The sequence below is a fragment of the Neophocaena asiaeorientalis genome, unplaced genomic scaffold, assembly GCF_003031525.2.
Source record: "Neophocaena asiaeorientalis asiaeorientalis breed wild unplaced genomic scaffold, Neophocaena_asiaeorientalis_V1.1 scaffold242, whole genome shotgun sequence".
Classification (NCBI taxonomy): Eukaryota; Metazoa; Chordata; class Mammalia; order Artiodactyla; family Phocoenidae; genus Neophocaena; species Neophocaena asiaeorientalis.
This window is the reverse complement of record NW_020172451.1, coordinates 5,595,060-5,609,652: the sequence shown is the minus strand read 5'-3', so window position 1 is coordinate 5,609,652 and position 14,593 is coordinate 5,595,060. Positions and strand designations below refer to the sequence as shown.

General features: G+C 44.2%; 1 protein-coding gene across 1 annotated transcript in view; it reads right to left on the bottom strand.

Annotated features, from left to right (window-relative positions):
* EFCAB6 (EF-hand calcium binding domain 6) overlaps positions 1-14,593 on the bottom strand; it is a 217,026-nt gene that overhangs the window by 59,025 nt on the left and 143,408 nt on the right. The window contains 1 exon segment of the mRNA XM_024737554.1: positions 4,903-5,021. Within this exon segment, the coding sequence (XP_024593322.1) occupies positions 4,903-5,021 (119 nt within the window).

The following is a 14,593-nucleotide window of genomic DNA, read 5'->3' as shown; positions in this document are numbered from 1 at the left end:
GATCTAAAATAGCGGAGTTCTACCCAATGAAACGAGGCTACAGAAGGGGCTCAGGACACTGAGCGCCCCCGAAGGGCGGGTCCCCCAGAGCTCTGTGCCCTGGCCCTGGGGTGCCCTGTGCCCGGCAGGCTCTGGGTCTCAGGCTCTTCTGACGGAAGCAGCATCCTTCCTCTTCCATCCCAGGGACCTCCCACTGCCCCAGCTCTGGGCCTCTCTGCTCACTAGGACCCCCTTTCCCCACCTCTGGCTAATGTCTGTTTCTTAAGACAACTCAGGCATCGCACCTCCTGGGGGTCTCTCTCTGAACACCCACAGCCCGGGCTGCCCAGCCTCTCCCTCCCGGCATGCAGCTGCTGCCTTCCCGGCCGAGTCGTGAGCAACCTGAGGGTGGAGGCTTCCTTCCTCTCTGGAACCCCACAATATAGCACAGGGCTTGCAACTTAGAAAGTTTCAAGAAAATCCTGCTTAATGATTGCTCTGATGAATGAATGAATGGATGGATGCACTTTCATCTTGTAATTTATTCTCTGCAGTCTCTCCAAAACCAAGTGCATTGCTCCTGAAATCTCGTGCTAAAAGATCCTGCCTGGCTTCAGTTACCAGGTTTCCTTTCACAGCGGCCTCCTTCAGGCTTGACGGTTGTGTACCTTTAACCCTCAGTGAGCCAGGCTAGCTTAACACGCATGTGCTCCCCACTCTGTCCGCCCCTGTGCAGTTAGCTGGGACCACGGCCCGGCCCTGGGCCGCGGGCTGTGGGCACAAGTGTGTCCTTCTGGGCCGAAGCCCGCCGAAGCCCATGTGCGGTCCTGTGCTCTGCAGGTCCCGGGGGACCCTGCTGAGGGATGAGGCCACAACTGGAAGCCAGATCCCGAATCACCACTTGGAAGAGAACCGTCCAGAAGAGCCGCTAGACATGCTAGACTTCGTGTGAATAAAAACTAAGCACGCATGTGCCAGGTCACTGAGATGTGGGAGTTAATGCACTAATTTACTTCCAGCGTAAACAAGACCTGCCAGGCTAACCCGGAGCTCTGAAAGCGTGCGCTTCACAGGTACTTCGTAAATGTCGAGTGAACAATGGATGCTGACAAGTTTTCTCTATATTCTCCCTATTTTCTAATTCTGTGTTTTCGAAAGAGCTGAACGTTATTTTCCTACTCACTTCCAGCTACCCAGTTTTGGCGGGGGCTTTCCTCGTCTCACTAGCAGACCCCGGGAGCTGGCAGAGTGTCACGTTGGCCCCAGCTGCTCCCTGCCTTGCCGGGGGTCCCTGTCACTCCCGCCGGGTGGGAGAATGCCCCTCCCCCTGTACGGGCGACTGCAGGAGGCTCCTGGTGCCTGCACAGCCTGGCGCGGGCCACCACCTTGCCGCCTAGCCCTCCTGCTTCGTACGGCAGGCAGGGACTTGGAAGGAGTGGACCAGGGTGAGTCAGGGTCAGCAAACGCTGAGCCATTGAGAGGAGCAGGCCAGGAGGTGGAATGAGGGTGAGGACGGCTAACTGAGATCATGGAAACGCCTAGAAAATGGATGAAAAAAACCACACCACCAAGTTTATCCTCTCTGCTGAGTGGGGTACGGCTGCTTTCTTGCTGTTGTCTTTTCTTTTCCTTTATGCTTCTCTGGATTTTCTGAGTCTCCTAAAATGAGTATGCATTAATATTGTAATCAGAAAATAATTTCAAATCTATATGATCTTTTTGCTACTAATTTTTATGCTTATCTACGCCAGGTACCCTCTTTATATCATTTGGTTCCCATTGCCATCCCACTGGAGAGATTACTGAAGCTCAGAGAAGGTGAGCCACTGGCCCAAGGTCACACAGCTCAGTCCGGGCGCCATGGGCCAGGGTGCAGGCCCCCTCAGAGCATAGCCCCTCAGCTGCGGGTTCACTTCCTAAATCTCTCTCACACCTGTCACTTCCGTCCCAGTCCTCCAGGCACGACCCAGGGAAGACAGCCCTGAATTCACCTCTGTGCCTCCCTCCCTGTCTCTGGCAATTCATCCTCCTCCCCGTGGCCAGAGTGATCTTTCTGGAACGTGGGCCTGCCTCCCTCTTTCCCCACCAAACACTTGGCCTTCAGGATGGGGTCCCCACCTCGCCCTGCCCTTCACGATGTGGCCCCACCAAACACTTGGCCTTCAGGATGGGGTCCCCACCTCGCCCTGCCCTTCACGATGTGGTCCCACCAAACACTTGGCCTTCAGGATGGGGTCCCCACCTCGTCCTGCCCTTCACGATGTGGTTCAGCTGATGCGCAGCCTCCCCTTCTGCCTGGCCACCCAGGTGACCCCCCAGCCCTGGAATGTGACACACCCTTCGCCCTTTGGCTGGACATACATCTGGTGGCTCTCGACCCCGCGCTTGCCCTTTGCACATCTTCCCAGCTGCCCACTGGCTGCCCCCAGGGAGCTGTGCCCTTGGAGGTGGGAAGAGGGCAGGGCCAGGCTGTTCCCAGGGGACCTGCTGTCATGGATCCGTAGCTCCGGCTCAGCACAGAAGTTGAGGTTCCCGCAAATTCCGAGACAGCATCAGGAGTGGAGGCAATTTCCTGGTCTCCAAATAATACGGCCTCCCCTTTGCCCTGCAGTTGCTGGTGGGGAGCAGCTCCCTTATCTCTGTGTAACTCCCCCGCTTGCTCTTCCAGCCTGGGGCGCAGCAGCCTCCCGGCCTCTGAGTAATAGCGCAATCCCCCTGCAGACTTCTGCTACCCCCAGCCTCCCTTGCAGGGGTGCAGCCATCAAGGGATTCTAGCCAAAAGAATTTGGGCAAAGTGATGGCCATGTTTCCAGGCCTGGTCCTTACAAAGCTGACCAGAGGGTCCTCTGTACTCTGTTCCCTTCTCTGCTGGCAGACACATAAGATCCAGGGGTGGTGGGACTCCTGGTCCCTGAATGACTGTGAACAGAGCTTCCCAACACCCACACTACATTTTGACATCATTATGGGGCAAGCCCCTGGGATGCTGGCCTTGTTTGTTACCGCAGCCAGCCTACCCTGATCCATACACCACTTGAGCTAACTCATCAGGGCAGAGTGAGGCACAGAGAAGTTAAGTAACTTGACAGGGGCCACACAGCTATAAGGGGTGGAGGCATGTCTGGCTGCAGAGCTCTCAACCACTCACCATCTACGGCAAACAGCCGGCTAAACAAAAGTAGATGAAATTCTCATCTCAAACAGTTTTCAGCACAGGGTAGATATTTGTGTATTTAATCATGTTAATACGTGTATAAAGAAACTTTAGCCAAAAGCAACACTGAGTGTCTCCCTCCCATGAACATGGAACCTTGCTCTGTCCCCCATCGGGAAGAGGGCTAAGTATGCTCTCCTTCCTCACGGGGACACCTGACTCCTACACCCCTCATTCTTGCAGCTTGCCCCATCCCTCCCTGATGGAGACCACAGTCTCCCGAGGCCCACACCCCACCAACCCCTTTTCTGAACTGCTTCCTGACTAGGCTTCCTAAAGCATGGCTTGACCCACATCACATTTTGTTGTTTCCGAATGACTCGTTAATACTGCCAGAAAGGGAGGACTGCGGCCAGGTGATCAGCCTCACCTTTCCTTCCTCAGCCTGGAGCCCAGGCACTGCTTGGAGAATGCCTCACCCGTCCTCCTGGCCCGTGGGTCAGGCAGCCCTCCTTCCCCATCTGGACCTTTGGAACAATTTCAGTTTCTCTCCCACCATGACAGCTTCCTGCTCTTCCACGGCCCCCAGCACCCATACTTTTGTCTCCCTTTCTGCTCGACATGTCCCTCCTCTGGCATTTATAACAGGCGACTCTGCACCCTGGTATTGGGGTGAATGCTTCCTGCCCCCTGACAGCTCCCCGAGCGTCAGGACCACACAGTCACCTCCGCATCATCCACAGGTCTACATGGTGAGAGAGCCCCACGCATTTGGCCGCTGCACCCCATCTTCTGATTACTCAGATGGACCCACTCATCTAGTCCCTCAAAAGAGAAAACGGGTAGGGAGGCCAAATTGTCCCTGAGTTGGAACTGACCTAAAACAAAACAAAACAAAACAAAAAAGAAACCAAGGATTTTGTAAGAACTTCAAGTTGCTTTTCTAAATTAGACACAAAACAGCCTAATTCTAAACTCGGCCAACATTGCAGCTTTCCCCTTTGAACAGATGAAAAGCTGAAATACTACATGGACTGCTCCGTGGGCTTGCCTCTGAGAGGACATGCAATATTGGGGTACGATCCTGCGGGGATGCAAGTGGCAGCTAACATATAATGAAGAAGAAAGTAATTCAAAGACAGAGCTGGAACTTGGAAATGGACCGCATTGTCAGTGCACCTTGAAACTTAAACATCTACACAGGGAATGTTGTAACTGGGGGCCTGGTTCAAAAACAGCTAAATCTAAAGCACATTTTGAAAAATGTAGTCGACATTAGGTACGAGTTTCAGTTTAAGACACTCTTGGGAAACCACTCCAAGTTACCAAAACTTTGGTGATTTTCTTCCAGCAAATTACTGATCTATAAAACAGTTGTGCAACATTGATTTCCATCTTTAGGTGATGGGGAGAGACCACTTTTCCCTTTACCCATTGCAGATCTGTCTGCTGAGCTACTTGTATTAGAGTTAAGTCTTTGGGGAGGGACTTAGTTCTCTGAAACAGTAAAAGGATGTGGTTGAACTCCCGGTTCCTTGGAAAGGCAAAACTCTCAAGTCTAGTATTTAATACTGGTGACAAGTGTTTACCTGGCTCCCCATGTTCCTGAAGGCCAGCCTGTTGGCCAAGGCTTCTTTCTACGGGGGAACAGGACAGATACAACCGTAGGAAAACCATTCCTGGTCCCACCTGACCCCTGAGGAGTGACGAAAGCCTGGTGCTGAATTTGGCCATCCGGAATGAAAAGCCAGCCTTCAGATACCACTCACCTCATCCAAAGCTTCTCACATTCTCTGGGTGTGAGGGGAATATCAAAGCCGTACAGCGCGTTCTTTACATCCTGTCGTCGAAGAATGCTGTTGCCCTCATTGTCGGTTTCGATAAAATTCTACAATATTCCAAGGAGGCATTTAGTAACATGCATAATTGCTCAGACAGTATACAGGCTTTTCAATAGTCAGTATCTGGAGCAAGCTAAGACATTTTTCTCCCATTCCTCCTGCTTAAAAACCTTTTAATCTATGTCCTAGATACCCTCCCCATTCCTCTAAAGAAGGTGATCGAGCAAAACACGAACAAGTGTTAACACCTAGGAGGGGCTTATTTCTGGGTAATGAGGGGTCTCAGGTGTGTGGCTTGGATTCTTCTCTGACCGACAACTTGGGATCAAACACTGTTAGAAATAAGAGTCAACCAGAGCCTGGGAAATGAGGCGTAGCCCACACTGCTGAGGTTATCACAACTTGAGATCAAACACTGTTAGAGATAAGAGTCAAGCAGAGCCTGGGGAGTGAGGCGCAGCCCACACTGCTGAGGTCATCATCTCCACGATGCAGCGAAGTTGGCTGCCCGGCTGTCTGTCAGAGGGGAAATGAGGGACATGAGACTCTGGTTGTTGTGATAAGGTGGTATGGTACCATTTTAATATCCCTGAGGGGTACAAAAGGCATCTGGGGATTTGTCACCACAGACTAGAAGAGCAGGTAGCACAGGGCATTCCACTCTGTCTTAAATTGTTTCCGAACAATAGCTCATTCGCTCCTCCTTCTAATACACTGTGAGGGAGACATAGTGGGTCCATCTCCCAAGTCCTCTGCGAGCATCATACCTAACGGTGAAACCACGAAACATTCCCTGTAAGATCAGGAACCAGGCGAGAATATCTCTATCGCCCTCTATTCATCATTGTACTGGAGGTGCCCACCAGTGTAGTTAGGCAAGTTAAAATTGTTAAAAGGTGTAAAAACAGGGCAGGGAGAAATACAATTGTCATTTATTCACAAATGACATGACTGCATATATAAGAATACAAGGAATCCATAAATAAATTATTACACTAACAGGCTTTGGCAAAAAATCTGGATTCTCTATCAATACATAAAATTATCCACATTTTTATATCTCAGACATGGAAAATGAATTAAAAAAATAACATTTACAGTAGCATCAAAAATAGAAAGTTTGAGGAATAAATCTTTAAATGATTGTAAGACTTCTACACAGGAATGTCTAAAACTTTTTTGAAAGATATTTAAAAAGATCAAAATAAATGGAAATACAATGTGTTCATTAATCGGAAGGCTCCATGTAGTAGAGATGTCATTTCTTGCCAAACATCCCAATAGTTTTTTTTTTCTTTGTGGAACTTGACAAACTGATTCAAAAACTCTCAGAGAACAAGGAGGCAGGACTTGCCAACCAGCTAATTAAGATGTCTTACTAAGTTATGGGGACTCTAAAGATGTGGTACTGGTGCCAAGATAGACAAACTGACCAATGAACCAGAAGGAGGAGCCCAGAAACACCCACGGGCACTGATGCAGGACAGTGGTGATGCTGCAGATCAGCTGGGGAAAAGATGGACTTTGCAATGAATGGTGCCAGGACAACTGGATCGCCATACGGAAGATGGAATTGGATCCCCACAGCATGACACGTGACACTTCCAGTGCTGATGTCAAGACCTGAATGTGAAAGGTGAGGCTGTGAAGCTGCTAGGGAGATCGTAGGAGAATATCTTCATGACTTCAGGGCAGGGTTTCTTCAACAAGAGCTTTAGGGAGTAGTTAAAAATGTGACTACATTAAATGAAGAACTTATATTTATCAGAAGATATCATATAAAGAGGGTGAAAACAGGAGAGGGTGTGGCCATGATGTCAGAGTAGGAAGACCCTGAGCTCACCTCCTCCCATGGACACGCCAAAATTACAGCTATTAACAGAGAAACTGTTGATGAGCAAACCCAGAAGACTCGCAGAAAAGAGCTTCTACAGCTACCGATATAAGGAAGGAACCACAGTGAGGCCAGAGTCATGGTATAGTCAAGACCCATACCCCTGGCAACCCATAAATGGGAGGATAATTACAATTGCAGAGGTTCTCCCCAAGAAGCAAGGGATCTGTGCCCCACATTGGGCTCCCCAGCCTGGGGTTCCTGCGCTGGGAAGATGAGCCCCCAGAACATTTGGCTTTGAAGGCCAGCAGGGCTTACTCTCGGGAGTATCAGAGGGCTGTGAGAAATAGAAACTCCACTCCTAAAGGGTGCACACAAAATCTCTGGGCCCCAGGGTAGAAACAGTAATTTGAAAGGAGCCTGTGTCAGACCCACCTGCTGATCTTGGAAAGCCTCTTAGAGAAACAGAAGGCACCTGGGGCTTGCCCTGGGATCATAAGACACTGGTGGCAACCATTCTGGGGGAGCTCGTTCTACCATGTGGACACTGGGGTTAGCAAACGCCGTTCTGGAATACTCCCTCTATCTTATTTATGCTGGAACCTGGCCTGCCCACCAGCCTGTCAGCACCAGTACTGGGATGCCTCAGGACAAGCAAGCAGCTGGGCAGAGACACAGTCCCTCTCCCCAGCAGGCCTGCTGCCTTAAGACACCCTGAGCCCACCACAGGGTCCAGGACTCATCCCCACATACCAGTGCACTGGCACGAGCTCTGGGACCAGCCTCACCATGAGTGGATAGGCATCAGCCCCAGGACCCCCAGGGCCCTGGCCCTGACCACTAGCAGTCTCTAATATCAACTCCAGGACCCCCAGGGCCTTGAAGCCAGAGATCCTGAGATGTGGCTCCACCCACCAGTGGAGCAGCACTAGCCCCAGGACCAGCCTTACCCACCAGTGGGCGAGCAAAAGCCCCAGGACCCCCTGGTTCCTGACCCTACCCACCAGCCCCAGGACCACCACAGCTCTTCAGACAGCCACCCTGGGATCTAGCCCCACCCAACAGGCGGGCTGAAACAAGCTGCAAGACACCTTGGACCCCACAGAGAGGTGCCCCAGGATCCAGCCCCAACCACCAGTGGGCCAACAGCAGCTTTAGGACATGCCAGACCCTGTAGCCAGCTGTGTCAGGAATTAGCCCTGCCTACCAGCAGGCTGACACTAGATCCAGGACACCCAGCCCTGCAACCACCCACCCCAGAACCTGGCTTTGCCTACCAGGGGGCCAGCACTAGCCCTGGGACCCCCTGGGGCCCTGTAGTCAGAAGCCTCATGACCTGGCCCCACCCACCAGCAGCCAGTGGCCTCTGCACAAGGCAGAGCCTGGCAACCAACTGGACTGTGGGCCAGCCATGCCTACCAGACCACCCACAGCAGTCAGCCTGACCCACCAGGAGAAGCCACACCACCCACATAGGGGGCACCCCTAGAGCATACAGCTCTGGTGACCAGAGGGGAGTGTGCTGCTGGGATGTGGAGGATGTCTCCGACAAAAGGCTACTTCTGCAAGATCAGGAAACATAACCAACCTACCAAATACATAGAAATAAAAGCAGCAAATTAGGCAAAATAAGGCAACAGAGGAGTATATCCCAAATGAAGGAACAAGATAAAACCCCAGAAGAACTAAGTAAGGTGGAGATAGGCAACCTACCCAATAGAGTTTGAAATGATGATCATAAAGAAGCTCAAAGAAATCAGCAGAAGAATGGATAAACACAGTGAGAAGTTTAACAGGGTTAGAAGATATAAAGAAGAACAAAACAGAGCTGAAGAATACAATAATTAACACACATTAAAAGGAATAAAAAAATAACATAAATAAAAAACACACTAAAAGGCATCAACATATTAGATGATGCAGAGGAATAGATCAGTGAGCTGGAAGACAGAGTAGTGGAAATCACTGAAACAGAACAGAAAAAAAGAATAAAAAGAAATGAGGACAGTTTAAGAGACCTCCGGGACAACATCAATGTAATAACATTCGCATTATAGGAATCCCATGAGGAGAAGAGACAGAGAAAGGGGCAGAGAACATATTTGAAGACATAATAGCTGAAAACTTCCCAAACCTGGGAAAGGAAACAGACATCCAGGAACAGGAATCACAGAGAGTACCAAACAGGATCAACGCAAAGAGGATCAAAGCAAAACACATTGTAATTAAAATGGCAACAATTAAAGATAAAGAAAGAATATTAAAAGCAGCAAGGAAAAAGCAACAAACTACATACAAGGAATTCCCATAAGGCCATCAGCTAATTTTTCAGCAGAAACTCTGCAGGCTAGATGGAAGGGAGTGGCACAATGTTTAAAGTGATGAAAAGGGAAAATCTACAACCAAGAATACTCTATCCAGCAAGGCTTTCATTCAGACTTGACGGAGAGATAAAAAAAATTTTTACAGACAAGCAAACGTTAAGAGCTCAGCACCACCAAATGAGCTTTACAAGAAATGTTAAAGGGAATTCCCTAAGTGAAAAAGAAAAAGGCCACAGCTAGAGACATGAAAATTATGAAAGAAAAAAGCTCATTGGTAAAGGCAAATATACAGTAAAGGCAGAAATCAACCACATGTAAAGCTAGTAGGAAGGTTAAAAGACAAAAGTAGTAAAATCATCTATATCCACAAAAAGTAGTTAAGGGATACACAAAACAAAATGATGTAAAATAAGATGTCAAAAACAGCAAGTGTGTGTGTGTGGTAAAAATGCCAGGATTGTTAAAATACATTTGAACTTAATAGCCCAGCAACTTAAAATAATCACATGTATATACAGATTGCTATATAACCTTAACAATAACAACAGACAAAAGATCTATAATAGACACACAGAAAAAAAAAAAGGAATCCAAACGTAACACTAGAGATAGTCGTCAAACCGCAATGGCAGAGAGCAAAAGAAGAAGAAAGGAACAAAAAAGAACTATAAAAAGATCCCAAAACAATTAACAAAATGGCAATAAGTACATACCTATCAGTATTTATATTAAATGTGAATAGACTAAATGCTCCATCAAAAAACACAGAGTGGCTGAATGGATACATAAACAAGACCTATATATATGCTGTCTACAAGAGACTCACTTCACCTCTAAAGACACACACCCACTGAAAGTGAGGGGATGGAAAAAGATATTCCATGCAAATGAAAATGAAAAGAAACCAAGGGTAGCAATACTTATATCAGATAAAATAGACTTTAAAGACTGTAACAAGAGAGAAAGAAGGACATTACATAATGATCAAGAGATCAATCTAAAGAAAAGGTATAACAATTCTAAATATATATGCACCTAATACAGAAGCACCTAAATACATAAAGCAAATATTAACAGACAAAAAGGGATAAATAGACAGTAACACAATAATAGTAGGGGACTTTAATATCTCACTGACATCAATGGACAGATCATCCAGACAGAAAATGAATAAGGAAACATTGGCTTTAAATGACACGTTAGATCCGATAGACCTAATTGATATATATATATATATATATATATATATATAGAATCAAAAAGCAGCAGAATACACACTCTTTTCAAGTGGACATGGAATGTTCTCCAGATCACATGATAGGACACAAAACAAGTCTCAGTAAATTTAAGAAAACTAAAATAATATCAAGCTTTATTTTTGACCACAGCACTGTGAGACTAAACATCAACTGTAAGAAACAAATTGCAAAAATCACAAACATGTAGAGACTAAACACTATGCTACTAAACAACCGATGGATCACTGAAGCAATCAAAGAAGAAATAAAAAAATACCTGAAGACAAAAGAAAATGGAAATACAAGGACCCAAAATCTATGGGACACAGCAAAAGCAGTTCCAAGAGGGAAGTTTATAGCAAAGCAAGCCTATCTCGGGAAAAAAGAAAAATCTCAAATAAATAACACAAGCTTACACCTAAAGGAACTAGAAAAAGAAGAGCAAAACCCAAAGTTAGTAGAAGGAAAGAAATCATAAAGACCAGAGCAGAAATAAATAAAATACAGACTTAAAAATACAATAGAAAAGATTAATGGAACTAAGAGCTGGTTCTTTGAAAAGATAAACACAATTGATAAACCTTTAGCCAGACTCATCAAGAGAAAGAGAGGGCCCAAACCAATAAAGTCAGAAATGAAAAAGGAGAAGTTACAACCGTCACTACAGAAACACAAAGGATCACAAGAGATTACTATGAACAATTATATGCCAATAATATGGACAACCTAGGAGAAGTGGACAAATTCCTAGAAATGTACAATCTCCCAAGACTGAACTGGGAAGAAATAGACCAATTACTAGTAATGAAGTTGATTCAGTAAGAAAAGAACTCCCAAAAAACAAAAGTCCAGGGGCAGACAGCTTCACAGGTGAATTTTACCAAAGATTTAGAGAAGAGTTGTCAATCTTTCTCAAAATTTCCAAGAAATTGCAGAAGAAGGAATGCTTATGAACGCATTCTATGAGGTCAGCACCACCCTGATGCCAAAACCAGACAAAGATATCACAAAAAAACAAAATTATAGGTCACTATCACTGATGAACATGTATGCAAAAATCCTCAACAAAATATTAGCAAGCCAAATTCAACAATACCTTAAAAAAGATCATACACCATGATCAAGTGGGATTTCTCCCAAGGACGCAAGGATGGTTCAGTATCTGCAAATCAATGAACGTGATACACCACATTAACAAACTGAAAAACAAAAATCATATGACCATTTCAATTGATGCAGAAAAAGCTTTGGACAAAATTCAACACCCATTTATGATAAAAACTCTCAACAAAGTGGGTATAGAGGGAACATACCTCAACATAATAAAGGCCATATATGATAAGTCCACAGCTAACATCACACTCAATTGTGAAAAGCTGAAAGCATTTCCTCTAAGATCAGGAACAAGACAAGCATATCCACTCTCACCATTTTTATTCAACATAGTACTGGAAGGCCTAGCCACAGCAATCAGACAAGAAAGAGAATGAAAAGGAATCCAAATTGGAAAGGAAAAAGTAAAACTGTTACTGTTTAAAGATGACATGATACTATACGTAAAAAATCCTAAAGATGCCACCAAAAAACTACTAGAGCTCATCGATGAATTTGGTAAAGTTGCAGGATACAAAACTAATATATAGAAATCTGTTGCATTTCTATACACTAATAATAAACTATCAGAAAGAGAAATTAAGAAAATCATATCAAAAAGAATAATATATCTAGGAATAAATCTAACTAAGGAGGTAAAAGACCCATATTCTGAAAACTATAAGATACTGATGAAACAAATTGAAGATGACACAAACAGATGGAAAGATATACCATGTTCATAAGTTGGAAGAATTAATATTGTTAAAATGACCACACTACCCAAGGCAATCTACAGATTCAATGCAATCCCTATCAAAATACTGCTGGCATTTTTCACAGAACTAGAACAAATAATTCAAAAATTTGTATGGAAACACAAAAGACCCCAAATAACCAAAACTGTATTGAGAAAGAAGAACAAAACTGGAGGTATCACACTAACTGATTTCAAACTAAACTACAGAGCTACTATCATAAAAACAGTATCCTACTGGCACAAAAACAGACACATAGATCATTGGAACAGAATAGAGAGCTCAGACATGAATCCACACTTATATGGGCAATTAATCTATGACAAAGGAAGCAAGAATATACCATGGGGAAAAGACAGCCTTATCAGTAAGTGGTGTTGGGAAAACTGGACAGCTACATGCAAAAGACTCAAACTGGAGTACTCTCTCACACCATGCACAGAATAAATTCAAAATAGATTAAAGTCTATTTAATCAGTTGTAAGACCTGAAACCATAAAAATTCCAGAAGAAAACATAGGCAGTGCTCTGACATCCATCGTAGTAGTGGTTTTTTGGATACGTCTCCTCAGGCAAGGGAAACAAAAGGAAAAATAAACAAATGGGACCGCATCAAACTCAAAAGCCTTTGCACACAGCAAAGGAAACTATCAAGAAAACAAAAGGCCACTTATTGAATTGGAGATGATATTTGCAAATGATATATTCTTATAAGGAGTTAATCCAAAATATACAAAGAACTCATAGAACTCAACACCAAAAAAACCAAACAACTTCATTAAAAACTGGAGTTGCAGCATAATGTACAGTAGCCAAGATATGGAAGCAACTTAAGTATACATTGAGAGATGAATGGATAAAGAAGATGTGGTATATACACATATATACAATGCAGTATTACTCAACCATAAAATAAGAACAAAATCTTGCCATTTGTGACAACACGGATGGACCTAGAAGCATTATGCCAAATGAAAGAAGTCAGACAGGGAAAGACAGATACTGTATGGCTTCACTTCAATGTGGCATCTAAAAAATACAACAAATGAACAAACAGAACAAAACAGAAACAGAGTTATAGCTGCACAGAACAAACAGGTGGTTACCAGAGAAGAGGGGGCTGGGAGGAGGAAAGAAATAGGTGAGGGCGATTAAGCGGTACAAACTTCCAGTTGCAAAACAAATGAGTCACAGGTATAAAAGCTACAGTGTGGAGAATATAGTCAATAACTAAGTAATATCTTTGTGGTGACACATCATAACTAGACTTATCCTGGTGGTCATTTTGAAATGAGCAGAAGAAAAATCACTATGTTGTATAACAGGAACTAACATAGTCTTTTAGGTCAATTATACTCTAAAAACAAAGAAACAAGCATACAAACAATTCATAGAAAAAGAGATCAGATTTGTGATTACCAAAAGCAAGGGGTGCGGGGAGGGGCTATTGGATGAAGGTGGTCAACAGGTACTACAAACTTCCGGTTCTAAGATAAATAAGTACTAGGGATGTAATGTACAACACGATAAATATCATGAATACAGCTGAATATAATGAACACAGCTGTATGTATAACATATATATAATATATAACACATCTGTATGTTATACACGAAAGTTAAGAGACTAAAACCTAAGAATTCTCATCACACACAAATTTTTTTCTAATTCTTTAATTTCATATTTATATGAGATGATAGATGTTCACTAAATTTATTGTGATAAGCATTTCACAATATACGTAAGTCAAATCATTACGCCATACACCTTAAACTTGTATGGTGCTGTTTGTCAATTATATCTCAATAAACTGGAAGAAAAATTAAATTAAAAATTTTTTTAAAGGGTGAAGACTGAACACAAACTGAGAGAAGATATCTGCATCACGTACCACTTACAAAAATCTACGGGCCAAAACAAAGTAAGCGTTCCCACTGACCAAGGAAAGAAACACAGACAAGCCAGTGTGAAAACTGTAAAAAAGTCTCAAGCAGGCACTTCGCAGATAAAGAAAACTGACTAATGAATAAATAAATGAAAAAATGCCCAATTTCATTAGTAAACAGCAAATGCTAATTAAAACAGCAACGAGCTACTGCTACACATCCACTGGAGGGGAAGAAAGTAAGACGCCTGAGAGTCCCAACAGAGCCCTGTGACCCACAATGTCGAAAACATTTACTGTCTTGCCCTTCACAGAAAAAGTGTAGCTCCCTGGTCTAAGATACTGTTAACATTCTATTCCTTCATCTGGATGGTGGTTACATGGTGGCGTACAATCTGGGATACACGGTGACTGCACATTATACACACTTACTTAAACTACACGTATACATTATACATATAATACATATATATTATAAAACATGTAT